The 18,476-nt window shown below is 52.0% G+C and overlaps 3 protein-coding genes across 3 annotated transcripts in view; 1 reads left to right on the top strand and 2 right to left on the bottom strand.

Moving 5' to 3' along the window:
- EAH_00021290 (UBA/TS-N domain-containing protein, putative) overlaps nt 1-4,659 on the bottom strand; it is a gene marked incomplete at both ends in the record, with an annotated part of 28,380 nt that extends 23,721 nt beyond the window's left edge. The window contains 8 exons of the mRNA XM_013393443.1: nt 102-616; nt 923-1,427; nt 1,651-1,890; nt 2,132-2,963; nt 3,243-3,352; nt 3,956-4,039; nt 4,259-4,399; nt 4,489-4,659. Coding sequence (XP_013248897.1) covers nt 102-616; nt 923-1,427; nt 1,651-1,890; nt 2,132-2,963; nt 3,243-3,352; nt 3,956-4,039; nt 4,259-4,399; nt 4,489-4,659 — 2,598 coding nt within the window. The remainder of the gene's footprint in view (nt 1-101; nt 617-922; nt 1,428-1,650; nt 1,891-2,131; nt 2,964-3,242; nt 3,353-3,955; nt 4,040-4,258; nt 4,400-4,488) is intronic.
- A 4,109-nt stretch (nt 4,660-8,768) lies between these two features.
- On the top strand, nt 8,769-13,907 carry EAH_00021280 (protein kinase (incomplete catalytic triad), putative; the record flags this gene model as incomplete). The annotated part of the gene is made up of 12 exons (XM_013393442.1): nt 8,769-8,908; nt 9,679-9,828; nt 10,026-10,095; nt 10,282-10,356; nt 10,854-10,986; nt 11,141-11,211; nt 11,618-11,865; nt 12,070-12,203; nt 12,562-12,764; nt 13,026-13,104; nt 13,371-13,441; nt 13,713-13,907. The coding sequence occupies 12 exons, from the start codon at nt 8,769-8,771 to the stop codon at nt 13,905-13,907; spliced, it is 1,569 nt and encodes a 522-aa protein (XP_013248896.1).
- A 759-nt stretch (nt 13,908-14,666) lies between these two features.
- Nucleotides 14,667-17,124, bottom strand: EAH_00021270 (GPI transamidase 8, putative; the record flags this gene model as incomplete). The annotated part of the gene is made up of 6 exons (XM_013393441.1): nt 14,667-14,769; nt 15,194-15,332; nt 15,473-15,580; nt 15,845-15,914; nt 16,415-16,566; nt 16,857-17,124. The coding sequence occupies 6 exons, from the start codon at nt 17,122-17,124 to the stop codon at nt 14,667-14,669; spliced, it is 840 nt and encodes a 279-aa protein (XP_013248895.1).
- Nucleotides 17,125-18,476: the final 1,352 nt, after the last annotated feature.

The raw sequence follows: 18,476 nt of genomic DNA, 5'->3' as shown, positions 1-18,476 counted from the left end.
CAGCAGCATACAAAGACAGAGCAACCGACAGCAGCAAAGACAGCAACAAGAGAGAGGCAGACGAGAGGGAGAGAAAAGCAAATAAATATTAGCAGACGCACATTTGCTGGGTACACCCAACGCTCGGTCCAATCAATGCCAGAGTTGGGTGCGCAGCAACCCGAGCAGCAGCAGCTCTTGCTGCTGCTGCTGCTGCTGCTGCAGCTGCAGCCGCAGGTGCTGCTGCTGTTGGAAGATGACCCAGGTTTCTTTTCCCCGTCTACGGCGAGCTCGCTGCTGCCAGCACTGCTGCTGCTGCTGCTGCTGGTGTTGCCGTTGGCGCGCCTGTTGCTGCAGCGGCTGCAGCAGCAGCAGCAGCAGCCCACCCAGCGCTCGTACTGTTGCATGTCTTTAACACGTTGCTGCATGCAGGCAGCATCATACAGCATGCGCTCTTGGAGTCTCTCTGGAAGCTGAAGCTCCTCCTGAATGAACTGCAGCAGCTGGCTGCTGCTGCTGCTGCTGCTGCTGTGCTGCTGCTCCACATGCGCCTCCAGAGCGCGCAGTACTATCATCTGCACCGGCACCAGCAGCGGGTCGCGGTGACGCAAGAAACCAATCAAAGCGCGCAACAAACCTGAAGAGAAACACCAAACCCTAAACCCTAAACCCTAAACCCTAAACCCTCACTAAGCTTAAACCCTGACGCTGGATAACGAACGCAAACCATAAACCTGCGATCGCCCCGTGCATACCCCAGAGGCCCCACAAACCCTAAACCCTAAACCCTAAACCCTACTGAGCAAAAGCAAAACCCTAAACCCTCCGTCCTTAACCCCAAGTGGACCTACCTCCTGATTCCCCCAGGGTAAACCCAAAACCCTCGCCCCCGAAGCCCTAAACCCTAAACCCTAAACCCTAAACCCTAAATTGTTGTACGTACTTGGTTGGACGAAGGCGTGTATGACGCTGTGTGTGGTGCCGACAATAGCTGAGTATGCTGCTAACAAATGCATGAGGGTCTGCATGCGGTTCAAATCCTTCTCCAGCTGCTGCAGGGCCCCCTTCTGCGCGACGCGCTGCTCCCAGGAGCGCAGCGCTGCTTCATCAGGGGCCTCCACCACAACGTACTCTATCACAGGCTGCTGCTGCTGCTGTTGCTGCTGCTGGCAGCAGCAGCAGCCGCTCTTGCTGCTGCTGCTCCCGTTGCTGCTGTCACTACTGCTACTGCTGCTGCTGCTGCTGCTGCTGCTGCTGCTGCTGCTTCCACTGCTGCCGCTGCTGCTGCTGCTGCTGCTCCTACTTGCTGCTGTGTGGATACGAGACACCCGAAAGGGACGCTCAGTAAAAGGATTAGACAGCAGCCGCCGCAGCAGAGACAAAAATAACCCATAAGGAGAAAACACGCCAACTAGCCCTGCTGTCTGTCTGTACAGCGCCTTGTCTTCCTGAGAAGCAACAAACAACCCTAAACCCTAAACCCTAAACCCTAAACCCTAAAGCCTAAACCCTCAGCTCAACATAGTGAGACACGCCCGTGAAACCCTTCCACTCCCTCCCAGAGTCAAAGCGCTCTCTGCGCTCTCTGACCCTGCTGTTGCAACTGCTGCTGCAACTGCTGCTGCTGCTTCAATTGCTACTGTTTCGATGGCTTAAGGGTGTGGGTCTGACGAGAAGGAGAGAGAGAAGGTCTGCAGCCAGCAGCAAGGTGCGGGAGCCGATGCGCTCCCCGTGGCGCAGCAGCGCAGCAAACTCCGGCAGCAGCAGCGGCTGCTGCTGCAGCATCTGAGCAAACTGAGTAGGAGAAACAATCATAAAGCAAGACAACGAGCACAAGTAAACATCAACCAAACCCCCTCGGTATGCAGGACACCGCAGTCCGTGCAGCAAACGCATCCGGTGCCGCACAGCCTGAGACGCAACAGCAACAACAACAACAGCAGCAGCAGCAGCAGCGCCATAAGGGGTAGCTCCACAAGCAGCAGCAAGAAGAACCCAACAGCAACTAGAGCAACTGTTGCAGCACCAGCACCAGCACCAGCAGCAGCAAAAACTGCTGCTGCTGCTGCTAACTTGGTGTCCGTCAATGCATCCCCCCCTTCCCAGCACAACCCAGCACCCCAAACCCTAAACCCTAAACCCTAAACCCTACCGGATGGTGTTGCGGGGGTATATTGTATTTGCGAATGATGGCTTTGCAATGAGCCTCAAGCGCCGCACACGCCGTGCAGTCCCTGCTGGAGCTGCTGCAGCAGTCGGCTGCCGTGCTGCTGCTGCTGCTGCAGCGCGAAGGTGCAGCAGCAGTGCTGCTGCAGCAGGAAGAGGCGCTACCATCAGGATGCGTAACTGTGCGGCGAGAATACCCGGGCAGCAGCAATTCGGAGCAGTACAGCCTTAGAGTTCTCACTGCATGCGGCTGCTGCTGCTGCTGCTGCTGCTGTCCCCTACTGCTGCAGGCGCCTACTCCTGCGTTGTCTACCATCATAGCGTCGCCGCCGCCGCCGCTGCTGCTGCTGCTATCTGCTGCAGCTTCAGCAGCAGCATTCCACTGCAACTCAAAGAAGCCATCGATGTCTTCTGGTAGTTCGTCAGCCAGACAAAACGAGAGGAGGTCGAGCCGGTTTGCTGTTGTTTTGCTTCTCCCTCCTGTTGCTGCTGCTGCTGCAGGTGCTGCTGCTGCTGTTGCTGCTGCTGCATCTGCAGTGCCTTCAACGACCATGCCTGAGCTGTCACCAACTCCGCTTCCCCCATCTACTCTGCTGCTGCTGCTGCTGCTGCTGCTGCCGCTGCTGCTGCCGCTGCTGCTTCTGCTGCTGTTGGTGCTGCGGGGAGGGGGAGAAGGAGAGTGTCTTGCTGCTCTGGCTGCGACCAGCTGCGGCTGCTGCTGCAGCACAAAGGCATCATACGCCACTGGTCTGAAGCAAAAGAGAGACAGCCGACTGCTAAAGTCAGGGCAGTCCTTCGGCAAAGTACTTCTGCGGTTGCTGCATGCGGAAAAAACAAACAAAGCAGCAAAACAACGCCAATACGCTCACCTCCCAAGCAACGCATGCAACAGCAACAGCAGCAGCAGCAGCAGCTTCTGCTGCTGTTGCAGGAGACAAACAAGCGTTGGGTGCACAGCCAGACCCCGTGGACACAGGAATCGCGGTTTAGGGTTTGCAGCTCCTAGGGTTTAGGGTTTGCTGCCATAGCGCTTAGGGTTCAGGGTTCAGGATTTAGAGTTTAGGGTTTAGGGTTTAGGGTTTAGGGTCTAGGGTTACCGTCTGATGAAGCCGTAGCAGACAGCCAGAAGCTGAATGGCTCCGCATACGATCGGCAGACAAAATGATTGCAGCAGCGCCGTCACCACCTCCACAGAGGCGTACAAAAACTGCATGCGTATACACCCTAAACCCTAAACCCTAAACCTTAAACCCTAGACACCCAGCCAACAGACGAACCCACACCCTCAGCACGCTCAAACCCTAAACCCTAAACCCTAAACCCTAATTCAAAAGCAGCACAGCCGCACAGGACACTCAACGCAACCCCTTAAACCGCCACATATCTGCCACGCTGCAATCGAGACGCCCCCAGTAAACCCCAACCCTAAACCCTAAACCCTAAACCCTAAACCCTACACCCTAAAGCTTGCCTTGGAGGAGCAGTTTTCCAGCACGATGTAGGAGGTCTCAAGGATCGCCACGACCAGCGCTTCACACGGAACAAAGGCGGGGGGAGCCTCTGCAGACAGCGCGAGCGATTAGGGTTTAGGGTTTTGGGTTTAGGGCTTAGGCTCTAGGATGGTCTATGCTACAAAACAGGGGAAGGTAATAAACAGCTTGCGGTGCTGTCTCCCGCGCTGACAACCTCAAGCCTTCCTGCAGCAACCTTCTCTTGCCCCGTCTCGCTCCTAGGGTTTAGGGTTTAGGGGATAGGGTTTAGGGTTTGGCATACCAGGGGGGCAGGCCTCTGGAAGGAGCCCCGTGTGTACAGCGTAGGCATTGAGCAAATCATCGAAGCGATTTAGGGCCGGAGCCCAGGCAGAGACGTCCCCTTGCCGCTCCCACATCCAACCCTGAACGCCAAACCCTAAAACCTAAACCCTCAACCCTAAACCCTGAACCCTAAACCATAAACCCTTGGGCTTCATTTCTGAGATGAATCCTGGGATTTGTTGAGCACGGCGTGCTCAGGCAGCGGCTCGGCAGCTCTCCAGACAAAGAGGCTACAGGGCAGACAGGAAGACCCCAAACCCTAAACCCTAAACCCTAAACCCTAAACCCTAAACCCTAACCTTGAAGGGCCTGAGGTGGCCCAGAAGGTCCTCATCTTTGCAAGTGGAGATGGCAATGATGAATTGTCTCTGTGTCTCGGGGAGAGAGGAAAGAGAAAGCAGAAAGTTGTCGCTGAGGCAGGCAGCCACTCGCATGGTTTCCTGTACATACACCACAGCAGCAGCAGCAGCAGCAGCAGCAGCAGCAGCAGTGCATGCCTCCCCTTGTCTTGTCATTACATGCAGCATACACATGCCACGCAAACAAAAACAAATGATACACCGGTTGTCAGTGATACACAAAGCCAAGGCCCCCCAACACCGCCACCGCTACCCTGCTCCTGCTGCTGCTGCTGCTGCCGCCGCCGCTGCTGCTGTTGCCGTTGCAACGCCGATGCTGCAGTTGCTACAGCCCCTGCCATTGCCGCTGCAGTTCAAGCTGCCTACTGAGCGGCAGCAGCAGCAAGCACGTGATAGCAGCAGCTGTCCTTTGTGTGACTGTCTGCAGCAGCATCCATCCATCATCAGGAGATGCAGCAACAGCTGCTGCAGCTGCTGCAGCTGCTTCTGCCGCTTCTGCTTTGCGGCCAAGCAGCTGTCTGCACCCAAGGCGCCTGTATATAATGCATGCATCTGCGGCAGAGCATCTTTCTATGAAGGAAGCCCCCCTCTTACCCCCACAAGCTGCAGCCGTCGTTTGCTAAGCAGCCCTCGAGAAACCCCCCAAGGCTGGGGGCCCCCGGGGGCCCCCGGCCTCTGTCTGTGCGTGAAAGAAGAGAATGAACGCACCTAAGGAAGGAAGGCTGACAGATGAAGGAATGGATGCTGCTGCAGGGGCTGGTAAGCAGGCGGCGGGCTTGAGAAGTTCTGCTGGTGTTTTGGGGTGTATAGGCAGCAGCAGCCCTCCTCAGGGGCCCCCAAAGAAGAGGCCTGTTGGAAGATATGCACAGCAGCTGACTGAGGAAGCAGCAGAGGCTCTCAGGAGCAAGGAAATCAAACGAGCAACAAGAGAGGCTGCTGCTGCGGCGCCCAGGCACCTGCAGTGAGAGCTGCTGCTGCTGCTGCAAGGGCAGAGATGAGACAGAAACAAAGAAAGAAGGGTTTTTATTATCCGTTAAAGGACTTGAGAAGGGGCGACAGTATTCAAACAGCACAGCGGCCCTTGCACCGTTCACTCACCCGCCGAGTGCAGCATGCAACAACAACAGCAGCAGCAGCAGCAGCAGCAGCACGACTACTAATACTACTACGCGCCTCCCCCCTTCGATGTATTCTTTGAAAATAAATGTATTCACAGTCTTCCATTTTCCTATAAAGACAAAAACCTTCTCACTAACGACGCCGCTGCAGAAGGGCACATCTCCCCGTGCACAGTTTCGCTGCCGCTCCCGGGGTAGTAGCAGCAGCAGCAGCTGCTGCTGCTGCTGCTGCTGCTCGACCCTCAGCCACCTATTTATTTCCTCTTTATTTATTCATTCCTTTCAGATACACCGTCATAGCCACACGATACAAACTGTAGGTTCAGCGCGCAGGGCGGCCGCCTGGCCCCCCTCTTCAAAAATATATTCAAGAATCTTGTGCGCCTCTTAACAACAGCTGCAACACTCAGGTGTACACACACCTAAAAGCAGAAACATCATTAAATAACTCCCCTTAAAGCTAACTCCCAAGCTTTGATGCAATCAACCCCCCGTAGCTCACGTCTGCTGCTGCCGAAGGGCGAGGCACAGGGGGGAATCAAGGGTAGCTGCTGCTGCAGCTGCTGCAACTCCTGCAGCTGCTGCTACTGCCTGCTGCTTATGAACTGCTGCTGCTGTGTCGCTGCTGCTGTTGCAACACAGCTTCTGCTGCAGCGCGAGCAGCAGCTTCTCGGGTCGCCTTTCCTCGGGGACTCTCGCCCTTTATGGTGTCCAGACACCCGATGATGAGGGCAGGGCAGTAGAGTGCAGACACAAACAGCGTTAGAAGTGAAGAGATGCTGCAAAGAGAGTCCTAACAATAAGAAGGTAGACCTCAGCATTAAGAGAAACTGTGCAGCATGGGGCGCGGGGGAAAGAATACAGCCTTGGCCTGGCTGTGGGTTTCCTGCTGCTGATGTTGTTGAGGTGTATGTGGAGGTTTTGAGTTCGTTGCTCCCTTTATTCAGAGACAGCGGGGGGTGTAGTGTTGGTGCAGTGAACATTCTGCAGCTGCGGCAGCCTTCCCGAATGTCGTGTAGATACGTGGTGCTGCTGCGTCTCGCACCGACTAGGAGTGTTGAGTTTTGCTGCCGCTGCGTTGCTGCTGCTTCTGTTGCTGTTGCTGCTGGGGGGAAAACCCAAGTCCTGTTATGAATGTGCTGCTGCCGATGCTATATTGCCCTGGTTTTCTCTAATGGGCATCAACAGCATCTACGGCGGAGTCGTCGCAGCACTCACCTACACCTACAGCAGCAAAAGCAATGCAGCAGCATCAAGACTGTTAGGTGCCAGTTTTTTTTAGCATTAGTTCATTCTTATCGAACGGGGAACTTCCGTAGGCTGAGGCCACCTCGATAGTGCTGCCGTGGCTGCTTCATCTGCGGTGGAAGGTTTATGTAAACTTTTCTGCTGCTGCTGCAGTATCAGAAAGGCTGCTGCTGGCAGCTGGTGCAAATATCATGTAGAGCTAGCTCGTTGCAGCAGGATGAGCTGGGGTGTACTTCTTTTATTTGCACGGGGGCTGCAGATCGAAACAGTGTGTCTGTCGCTGCTCTCTGCCGCTGCTGCTGCTGCTGCTGCAGCTGTGATACATTGAGCTATCTGCATGTGGCAGCAACAGCTGGTGAACGGATCTGTCCTTGAATTTAAATGCCCTTCTTGTAGTATTCTCATGCAGCACAATTAAGAGCATAAACGAACTCCTCACCCGTGTGAAACTGCCGCATGCATCCCTCTTCAGTGTCTCTACATCCTTCGCACTGCTACTTTTTCTCTCTGTTTTCGCACATTTTCGGCATCAGTAACTTCACTATTCTCTTTCTTCCTGTGCGAGGTGCGAAGTGCTTCCCCACCACCCCCCCACCCACGCGCCCCGTACAGGTCGCCTGAATGCATTCATGCATACATGGGACTTTATTGCATGCATGCGTACAAGAGAGTTCCCGACCGCTTCAGTTATGGGGCTTTACTGGATAATAGAGCTGCAGCATATGTCGGAAAGAAAATGCCAAGCACGAAAAGCAACAACGGAGAGCAGTCTGCCTCCTCCTCCCTTTTTGTTCCTATAATGCAAACTGTAGTTCTTTTTTCTAAAGGCGTTGCTCTGGATGGTGGTTGAAAACTGGCTGGTAGACTGCCCCAAGCATTATGGTATACCGCAAGACTGCAGAGAGAACTATATACGTGGATACATGTGTGTGTGTGTGTGTGTGTGTGTGTTTCAATACAAGCATATATATGTATATGTGTATTTACGCCTTGTTCACATCCTCCCTCCTTCTGTGGGAGCTAAATGATAATACTTCATTTGCCTCAAATGTGCGCTGCTTTCTTTGCTTGAAATTGACGTTAGGACAATTAAAACATTAGTATGCCCATCGGCGCCGCTGGAAAGGAGGAAGAAGCTGCAGAATGCTTTTCGTGATATTATTTATCCGTAAAATTATATTATTCAACATATATAAGTGAGACTTGCATGGAACAGCTTCGGCAGATCGCGAAGCAGAAGAGCAGCATCGGGCGCAGCGCGCCCCAGCTGGCATCGGACTTTGACGAAAGCAGTTAAATTTCGTTAAAAGCTTGTGAAAATGGAATTTAAATAAGTATTTTAATTTCTTTTTGAAAAATTGTTGACAGGTGTATATACCGAAGAGGCAAACGTTTTTTGCATGCGTGCATGCATTCTGTTGCTTCAAATAGCCGATGAGTAAGACCAATGGGCACATCGGCTTTCTTGCAGCTACTCCATGAAAACATTTGAATTGCGTTTTAATAAACAAAATTGCTGTAAATAATATTGCTGTAAATAATTTGAATGTATTTGAATTTCGGTTGCATGTTGCCCTCGCCTCAACTAGTGGCGAGAAGGTATCCTGCCTTCATTCGATCGTTTCAGTTCGACCTCTAGCCGGTTGTCGGCGAGCGTCTCTTCGCTGCAACCGCTTTATTTCGAAAGGTTTTCTTCATTTTGTTTGAGTTTATTGAATCAAGAATCATAAAACTCTGGCAAATAGAGCAGGAGGAACCCTCCGATCCGCCGCATTGAGAGGAGTGAATGCTGGCGAGCTTGAGGCGTTCCGGATGATTCGTCTTTGAAGCTACACTTCGTTTGGTGTACAGCTTTCTTGGTGTTTAATCAGTTGTCTAGAGTGTCCTTCTGCGTTGCAATTTCCTCAGTCCTTCTCACTTAGGCGGGTTAGCTGCACTCCCTCGTTGCAGCAAGGATGCTTTGTAGAACTACATAAAGCCGTTCAAGACTAAAACCAGCAGCTGCAGCTGCTCTGCTTGGCCTCCCCAGGTCAATAAGTGATATAAAATCAAACCCTAGATCTAGGCGTGTCAGTGGAACGATGATGAATCTACAGGCGTCCAACTATGGCGTCCTGGGGGAGAAGATTTTATGGCCCCCGGGTTTTGTTGCGCTGCAGAGAATGCCAGGTGAGCTGCTGCATGGCTTGCAGCTGTTAATAAATGAGAGGACGGTTAAGAGGTGGTATTTCAGGGCACGTACGACCCTTGCATTCAAGTATGTGAATACTTAAACCTATCAACCTCTTGTAGAGTTATTAGGTTTTAATTTACGGTGGATTACAGTCCTTCCATGCTTCGCATAAGCACGAGTTGGTGCAGTATTACACTTCATCTGTTATGTACACCATAAGAGATACGTGCCTCCACCCGCCTTCTCTAACTTTCCTTTAAATGGCAAAAGGACAAGTCGGGGGTGTTGAGTTTGTATCGCTGTCCGCATGACTTACCAATACGCATCAGCCGTTCACTACACCAACACCTGGAGGCGGTGGCTGTTTTCTAAGTTACATGCTCGATACTTTCTTAGTTAGATACAATTAGGAGCGTCAATGAACTTTCCACTTGATTAAGTAGACAACTCCGTGGACGTAGTCAATCCTAGAGAATTCTAAATTCAAACTGCTTTGAAGGCGATGCATGCGTCCCAGGAAGCGCTGCCCACGGCGAGACGTGGCTAATAAAGAACGACGCAAATGCGCAGAAGGAAGAGCTGTCGAAGACGAAGTAGGGGCATAGCGCACGCATATTTACGTACTCATCTGTTCTGCGGGCATGCATGCGGAACATGTTATTAGTTGTTAGCCTTTGAACATATTTTCCAATTATATAGTCAAATCCCCCCTCTTCCATCAATAATGAACGCCACCGGCTGAAGCCGAACGCACGGTTGTCTTCCACGCCTTAACTCACGGCTCAATCTGCTACTGCTGCTGCTACTGCTGCTTTTGGCAGGGCCAAGCTGGAAGAAGCCATCTCGCGTCTGGACATGGGCATTGAGCAGGCGCAACAGCGCATGGAGGAAGATCGAGAGGAAGCATTTGAAGAAGATGAGCACTACGACGACGAGATGGACTACGCAGAGAGATTCGATCCGCACGACAGGTGAGTAGATAGGCAAACCGATAGACCGAAGAAATAGCCATCGCATGCACTCGTACATCATTCTCTTCCATGTATGCAGCTCCTTCTGACGGCTGCGGTTGGCGTCGGTGGGTTGTCAGTGCCAGCTTCTAAGTTTGTAATGCAATACCGAGTCGCAAATAAACACAAGTGGTGGGCTGCTGCGGCCTGTGGCGAAGGGAGGACCCCGAAGTACTCTTGGAGGAGCGGCAGCAGCTTAAAACGGACATAGAAGATCAGCTTGATGAGGTGAGAGGACGAGAAAGAAACACCCAGGGCTTCATCCGGCCGTCTTACTTAATACCTTATCTTGCGCTTGGCGTGTATTCAGAAGCCTTATATATCCGCTTCAGAGAAAAAGAATAGATACAATGCGTTACAGCTGGTGTAAGGGGTGTGCAGCGTCAGTGGTTCGCCGACTTGTCTGCTGCACAGGTCAAGGAGAAACTCAAGGAACTCGAGTCCAGCAGCCTCAACTTCACTTGGGAACGCCACGAGCTCCCCATCTCCGTAAGCCGCGTCTGTTTTGGGGGACACCGATGCCACGCTTTCAGCTACTTCATGTTGCTTAACCTGCGCCTCAGCTTTCATCTCAGGGCCAGAGATGTTGGGAACTGGGTTCTTTTTGTGCTGCAAACTTGGGTCTTCTTGAATGCTGTATGGATTTTTAAGTAGTAGGTGACCCCTTGTGAGATGCAAATGGAGGAATGCATATATAATATGTCAAATGCAAATGAAAGGGTATGTACGTGCAGATATATATGGACAAGCTTCACTTGCCAGTATATTCGTGCTGCTTCCTGCTCTCCCTTGTGTAGTTCTGCTTGTAGTTCTGTACGCGATCCGTAGCTGCCGCTGCTATTCATATCTTACGCTAGGTGCAAGCCGCCTGCCGCGCTTGCCATTCGTATTTCAGGTGGCCTGTTTTTCTCTGGCTTCCGCTTTGACTGCATTTGGTTGGACTGTGTACCATAGTCGGCCACAGGTTTTGAGTTCTCTTTGTGCAGCTTCGCCGGCTCGACAAGCCGTGGGAGGACTTCAACCACGAGCTGCTTGTTCAGGCACACTTAGAGGCCCGAGCGGTGCAAGCAGCAGAAAAGGAACGCCTTGAAAAGGAGGCCAAGAAGGCAGCTAAGAAGGGTATATGCATCATAAGCCGCGTCGCGTCATTGACCGATGGGGCATACCTGCTTATGTGCTGGGGTTCTCTTTAGAGAGGCATAGTTTAAGCAGCAGTCCTGTAACCAGGGCATTTCTCTCTATGTGCTGTCATGGGAATGTTGTGCAACTTCAGGGAAAAAAGTTGCAGCGCCAAAAGTGGCGCCCAAGGTCCGTGAGGTGCCAACTGTGTACTGCGCCAAAGTGGTAAGACTGCCATCTATCTGCTGCCTGGCTTTAAAGACAAGCCGCATTATGCTTTTCACGACTTGGCTGCTGGTACAACTGGCAGCCTAATGCACGCGAGACCTTTACTAACAAACGCATGCTGCCACCCATCTTGTCCGCATTTATGCATAGCGCTTACGTAGAGACCTCTGCTGTATGACTGCACGTATGACGCAGATAGACTTTGCCGCGCAGAAGGGACAGCATCTTTTCAAGCAGACGCATATATATATATATATATATATTATATACATATTGACAGTTAATGTTCGCTTTTTGAATTGTTGTTCACGAAGGCGGCAGCTCACTAATGTCAGTTGCTCATAGTCTCGCCTTCAGGGTCCCGTGTTTTTCTGGATCCTGTGCTTTTTCTGAATTTTGCCAGATGGACCCTGGGGTTGCCGTTGCTGCAGACGGTCGCACCTTTCACCGCAGCGATGCGGCATATGACGACGCGGGGGCGAAGGCATTGGTAAAGGATGTTGAGGTATTCATGAAGTTCTGCTGGCGATACATCGTGGAAAGGGGAAAGTTCAACTTCGAACACGTGGGGCTTCTTCCGGTTGTTCACACCTCCACAATCAGCCGCACGCACAGCAGTTCTAAGAGCATGTCGGGGGCGGCCATCATCACGTGAGTGGAGGTTACTTATGTATGTGCGTGCTGCCACCCACACGAGATGCTTTTCCCCTTAAGGATTCGCTGCAGGCTGCTCTCCTGCTCACGCCTTCAGATGTTTACGCGCAGAGTTGCTGTGGCGCACTGCGACGTCCTGTAGCCGTTCAATACTACCGAACAAATTGAACAAAAAATGTCCGTGCGCGTTGCACTTCTCAGGCCGTTCATGCAGAACGGTAGCGTGGGGGCAGTCATGAAGGCGTTGGCTGGGAAGAGAAACACGTACGCGTACAAGCCTGACCTCTTGTTGGCGAACGCGAAGACCCTCGTTTCCTGGTACATTTGTGTTTGGAGTGTAGTGCTGCTCATAGATGTGCCAGCTATTTGAGGTAACAGCGTCTGGCACACTACATAGAACGGCTGTCATGCAGGAAAGCGGAAAAGGTGTACAGGCGTGTCCGCATTGCTCTGCAGCATGGCTTTCTTGGAGCACCACGGCATTTATCATGGAAACATCCACCCCTTCAACATTTTTGTTTCCGATGATGGATTTCGTCTCCTAATCGGTGACTTCATCCCCCCAAGTGTGCCATTTGCTTTCATCAAATCTCTGCAGATCCCTTCGGAATTGAGTAACCGCGCCTAGCGGGATGCAGTTCCTCCCTTTCTTGTTGCTTAGTTGCTGATTTAATTCTGCTGGGGGTGGTTCAGGCGAATTCAAGCGTTGGGTTGTGCAAGTGGCCAAAGGCTTAGCTGCAGTTCCACCGTACTGCTCTCCCGAATACTACAATGCTCTGACAGAACGACGGATACAGCGAGCTGCTGTGTACGTGAACGCCCTGTCGCCTCACAAGCACGACGTGTTCTGTCTGGGCCTTGTTTTGCTGCAGCTAGCCACACTACAAAATGTACCGGTGAGCCTTTTTCTCTTCTTTGCTTCACTTTAATGCCGCTGTTTAGCCTGGACGTCTTGTCCACATGCGGAAGAGCTTTCAGCTGGGGCACTGGACTGTGTGCATAGCTCACAGAGCTTCCACTGCTTCCACGTTGACGAAGCATCTCGAACATGGAGCCGTTCTCTGTTCTACTATAGTCGATTCATCGTTTCCGATGGAGTTTGTGCATGGGATGTGAACAAACGTGCGAGGCTGTTGCTGACCTACCCGTTTGCGTAGGCGTATCGCGACAAGCCCAAGCGGTTAACGGCAGCACTGGAGAAGCTTCAAAACAACAACGAATCACCAGCAGCCCCAGGTATGGAAACTTTCAGTGGTAGTCGAGCACATCACAACGCTTATCAGCCTTCCCCAGACTGTTTTTTCGAAGCCCCGGCGTGCCGCCGTCTTATCTCTTAGCAGTCTGGATGTGTTGGGGGGTTAAAACACTCGTCACAAGTTAGATTAGAGGGGTATTAACAATCATTGGCTGCATATGTCAAACACGTTATGCTAGACGGAAATATTCGAGCTGTCTTGGCGCGCCCATGCCTGTAGTGCGGGTTAACTTCTTGCTCTGTTCAGAGCTTGCAAAACTACTGGGTCGGATGCTGACCATAAACCCGGCAGAGCGGCCTCCCTTCAAAGATCTGGTGGTACGTTTTTGATCGGCAGAGCAGTTAGAACGTTTGGTTTCTTCATTGGCGCCGCCACATTTTGTGCAGCTTGATACGGTAAACACGAGAGTGGGCAATCTGCAAACGGAGCAGAATACATCGGCGAACCCATAAGGTTCCTCTTGCGAAGAATGTAAACTGTCACTGTGCTGGCATCAGAGAGGATGCAATGCGGGGTGAAACATGATTCGCAGGCAGTGGGTGTGCATCGTCAAGTTGTTGTTTGTATACGGTTTATCGCATGCTGCAGGATGCTCAAGATCGCTGGACCCTGCAGGCGTCAGACTGGGTCCGTGGGTTTGCAGAAGTGCTAGGTTTTGGGAAGACACCTGGCGAAGAGCTGTACCTTGATAAGTCGCTTACTCCGCCAGGCATGGGCACGCAGTCACCGCCGCCTGATTCGAAAAAGGATAAGAGTAGCAAGTCAACCTGCACCGTTATGTGACGTGGTACGTTGGCTCGACAGGGGGTGTAGCGCCGGCCTGCACCCTTTGTGGCAGCAAATCAATCATTCGCTGGCTCCCTGTTGTCCTAGAGACAAAGCCCGCTGTGCAGGAGGGTCCTACAGATTTAGGAAATGGATCTTATTGCTCCGTGGGGATTCGTATTCGTTGCGTCGCTGTATCTGTTTTCAGCAGGGTTACTTTTGGAGGGATAGTCTATCAAAGTGGCATCTGCATTAACCCCACAGCCCATCTGCCGGCGCCCGCGCCAGTTCGACCGTGGGGGCTATTATACGGTGCTTGCTAAAGACTTTCGTTGGAAACGTTATGCATGGATGTCTTCAGAAGCAAAAAAGAAAATAAAATTCAACTTATCCTCCCCTGTTTTTGTCAGCTGATCCCACAGAGATTGGTTTACATGGGGGTTTTTCTTGCCGATACGGCGCGTCAGGTCAAAATAGCCAGGGCGGCGGGATCATGCATTTCCCTCCTATTCGCATTAGGCAGGCGGCTGTACATTTACAAAATGTGCAGCCGCTCGCGGGAGGGCAAACTCCATTCTCTCCAGGTTGGACGATGCATCCTATGAAGCGGGCAGTGGGCAAGGCGCTTGTCGCTTGGGCTCCGGATTATATGCTGCATTCGGGGTGACAACAGAGAAGCACCGTGCCGTGATACGTAAGGGGGGAATCCCAGCATACCGACACGGCCGGAAACGCGTCCCCATCGCCGTCACCTCTTATTAAGCGCTTGCTCTGCGTCTACGTCCGTCGGGCCAGAGGTGACAACTCACCTGCGAACTGCTGCCCGCATGCAGCATCGATATTCCGCCCAAAGTAATTTCTGTCCACACACACAGTAAAGCTCCCTATAAACAGCAGTTACTACTTCTTCACGAGAGTGTGAGTGTCTCTGCCAAGCCTGCCTCATGCCTTCTGTCAGGCATGGGCTGGAGCACAAGCTCTGCTTGATGCTTGCTTGTGTGTGTTGTGTTCGTGTTGGAGCCCTGCGCCAAGAGTGCCCTGAGCATGCCTACACTGCGGTGGACGGGTATGAACAGACTGTCGGTCGCTTGCGCTTGTTACTGCTGGGCTGTCAGCCGGTGTGCCAGTTTGCACGCTATTTTTGTATGCTCTGCGCGATTTCGTTTGCTGAGTCGTGAGGCGTGGTTGTTCTGTGCAAACGTAATTGTTATATTGCTTACCTTCGTGAATGCGAAATGGACGCGTCATCAAGTACTTCCTAAGCACATGGCGAACGCACGCATGCGACGCAAGAGCTTGCGTACTATGTAAGGAGTGCTCTTGCTCGTGCCAGCCCCTTCTGTGAGTGAATCACCGCATCTGATTGCGCTGCGCCTGGGCATACCTCGAACTGCTGAAGTCTTTTGCTGTCCGCCCGCCGTAGGGACGGTGGCACACCTTGCGCTGCATCCATCATCACAGAAGATTACCCAGCATGCTGCCGTGATAGCCTCTGGGCGCTCACGAACTAGAACAGCCTGCTGCGCCAGGGAAGGCAGTGTCGTTGGGATCTTGCTGCAAGTACCCTGCGTTGGTAGGATTACCCTCATTATACTCTATTAGTGACACGTGATACAGGTGCCTTGTTGTTCGTCGGCGATCCCGAATAAGCGCTGCAAGGGCCTTTGCGTGCTCGATCGAGTCGTTGGTACCTGAAACGCACTCTCTTCCTAAAACACGAGAGCTGCAGGCCAGTACGAGGAGCGGCTCAGATACTATAGTAGGGGCTCTGGGCACTTATGAGCTAGGTTCTAAGAACGCTCATCTATCCTGGTTAAACTAAGTAGAAATAGACGCCCCACTTTCGAAAACAAAACGGCAGAAGGGTTGTGCACAGCTGAGAAGTGCACACACTGGTCGATAGCAGACTTGGCACTTGCCTTGAAGCAACAAGTAAGCAATCCATACGCGGCGACCTGTCAAAGCAATGCGTTCGTCAAGGAGGCTAAACACTTCCGAGAACGGATACATGCGATTGGCTGGTACCTGTAGCGTACACCCAAAACGCAGAGACGCTCTGTCAAGCATGCCATCTACTGTCTCGTCTGCTCGTCGCAGGCTAGCCAGCCTCTTGAGACTATTTCCACTTACGGCACTCACACAAAGCTGGGATGGTGCCTATGTGCCCAAAGCTCAGTCATACGGTCACTGATTCTAGCTGTAACGACGCTTTAGTATTAACTGGAGGCTTATCCGTAGCGAGTTCAGATAAGCAGCATCCCAACTATATAGTCAGTGAAGACACACTAGAATATTGCGTTCTTCCGGAAACGGAGAATGCAAGGAAAATGCCAAGTTGACCTGCGCAGCGCAAGAACTACGGAGCGCGTCGTCTTTGCTCATAACGGAGAAAGGGGCCCTGCCAGATGCCTTCACCCGACACGGCATATGAAAAGTGTGTGTTTGCAAGTCATCTCCCCTCCGAGAACCAGCGCACTGCAACATTCATGAATACCCTAGGTGTAATAATAACGCATACACCTCACCTGCGGATGTTGCTGATTCAGCTTTTTAATGCCTGGGAGAACTCCTGAAGTGGAGATGCTCAAACGCCGTGCCGACATGCCAAATGCCCTAGAGTCCGTAAGTAATTTGAGAGTGTCAAACACGCGAGGGTTTGCAAGGGGCTCCCCCATGCCTGAAGAGCCGGCATAAACTTTCCTCTCCGGTGCGTTGGCACTTGTTACACAGGCAGGCTGCATCGGAAAAGTGCAACCTATCTGTTGGATTGTGGTGGCGCCAATAGCTCGACGCTCTACAGTAGCTGGCCGTAAATGCGTGCATCCATGCATATGTGTGCAAAAGTGTTCGCTTATGCATCCGTGCATGTGGGTTCTTCTAGGAAACTAAAAAGCTATAGGGCTCTAGTCTCTTTGGGTACCCTGCTGCTGTCGCTTTGTGTCTGGACGCCTGATATATATTGCATACCCATGAAAGATACAGAATCAGTTCGTACACCACTGGCCTGGAAGTAAAGCACCTGGTCCGATATTTCGTCTACACTCAGCTGGCGTTTCAAGCCAATCTTCCCTTTGGCGCAACAAGCAGCAAGTATCCCCAACAGGGCAAATGGCGTCCTGGCTATGACTGGCACCACCATGTTAAGAAAACCTTGTTCCGGCAAGCAGCCAAGAACTGCTGTCAGTTGGATATTGCTGTTCTCGTCTAGAATGAACATGTTCATCGTAGGCGGCATAACTTCGCCAAGCAGCTGAAAGTAGTGCAATGGGATGGGCCGCACTTACCTGTGGCGCAGAAGCTGCAGTTGAATGAGCACCCGGCCTGCAGGGAAAGTAGCAGCTCTACAGTTGTGGTAGCGGATGCCCCCTTCTGTCTTGCGCAGCGGAGCAGCCGGCGACCATATAGCCTCTCGCTGACACCAGGAAGCACTTCTCTGGCATATGCAGAAGTAAGATTACTGTGAGATTATGGCAGTGGCTCTTATTTGCTTGCAATGCATTCAGTTACTACGAAGCCACGGTACGCAATATGCTGAACGACGGCCCACCTGGGAAGATATGCAGAGGGAGGTGTGGGCGGCAAACTTTAGAGCCACAGCTTCTATCCTGACCCCATCTTTGCATTCAAAGAGTATCTTTGTTGCCCTAGGTGCTTCAGATGTAGCAATTCGCTTTATGGTTAGCAGGTTGGGCCCAAACTCTGTCTCGATTGCTCTTTGGGCATGAGTGCCTAGCGATTTTAGGTCCGCGACAGAGGTCACTTTTCCCCCATAAAGCTGGCGAATCAGCTGCTCCAGTCTATACTTTGGAGCCTCTGACCTCAACAAGACGTCCTTAAGGCGAAGAAAACGCGCGGAGTACTCCATAGACAGACACGGCCCCAACAGGTCGTGGGTCAACTAGCCTGCCATCCAGCGGTTGAATGCATCTATTTCAAGTCATTTGGATAGAGGCATGGACTAATATGGCGCTATCGAATCAGAAAGTGTTCATCTGTTTGTGAACGTACACAAGAGTTGGCGGAACGTGATTTCCCATCGGCTCGAGTGCCGGACCCCGCACTCCTGTGCGCGGGTTGTCATCGACGTGTGCGCTCCCGTATTTGATTGACACTACTTATTATTCATTTTGTGATGCAAATTATACACCGAGAATAACTAAGGGGAGGTATCTGCTAGCATTCGACATGCTGGTGAATTCGATCCACCATTGACTTCCCCCGTGGCTTTCGAGCTTACGTGTTACGTGTCTTGAAGGCAACGTTGTGTAGCAGGAAATCGACGCATTTTATATTTCGCTACAGTTCGAAAACTGAAGTATCAGTTGACCAGCTATCGAGAACATGACTTATTTCCGTGAGGTGGGCATGCAACACGAATCGCTTGTGGCGTGCTGTGTGTGAAGGTACGCGTGTTTGTTCTCCCGTGAAGCCTCGCTCCGGAGGGCCAATGAATTGTTCATCAGTCTACAGTGTTGTATGTAAAAAACGTTGCTAGGCTGTGCGCTGCGCCTGCAAGTCGGGCTGCCTTGCAGTAGTAGTTGCAGCAGGGTGCGTTTCAGCTCATGAGAGGCCGCCTCCTCTCCACAG

Source organism: Eimeria acervulina, genomic scaffold, assembly GCF_000499425.1.
Source record: "Eimeria acervulina Houghton genomic scaffold, Eah_scaff151, whole genome shotgun sequence".
Taxonomy (NCBI): Eukaryota; Apicomplexa; class Conoidasida; order Eucoccidiorida; family Eimeriidae; genus Eimeria; species Eimeria acervulina.
Note: the sequence above shows the minus strand (reverse complement) of the source record. Positions and strands in the feature narration are given on the sequence as shown.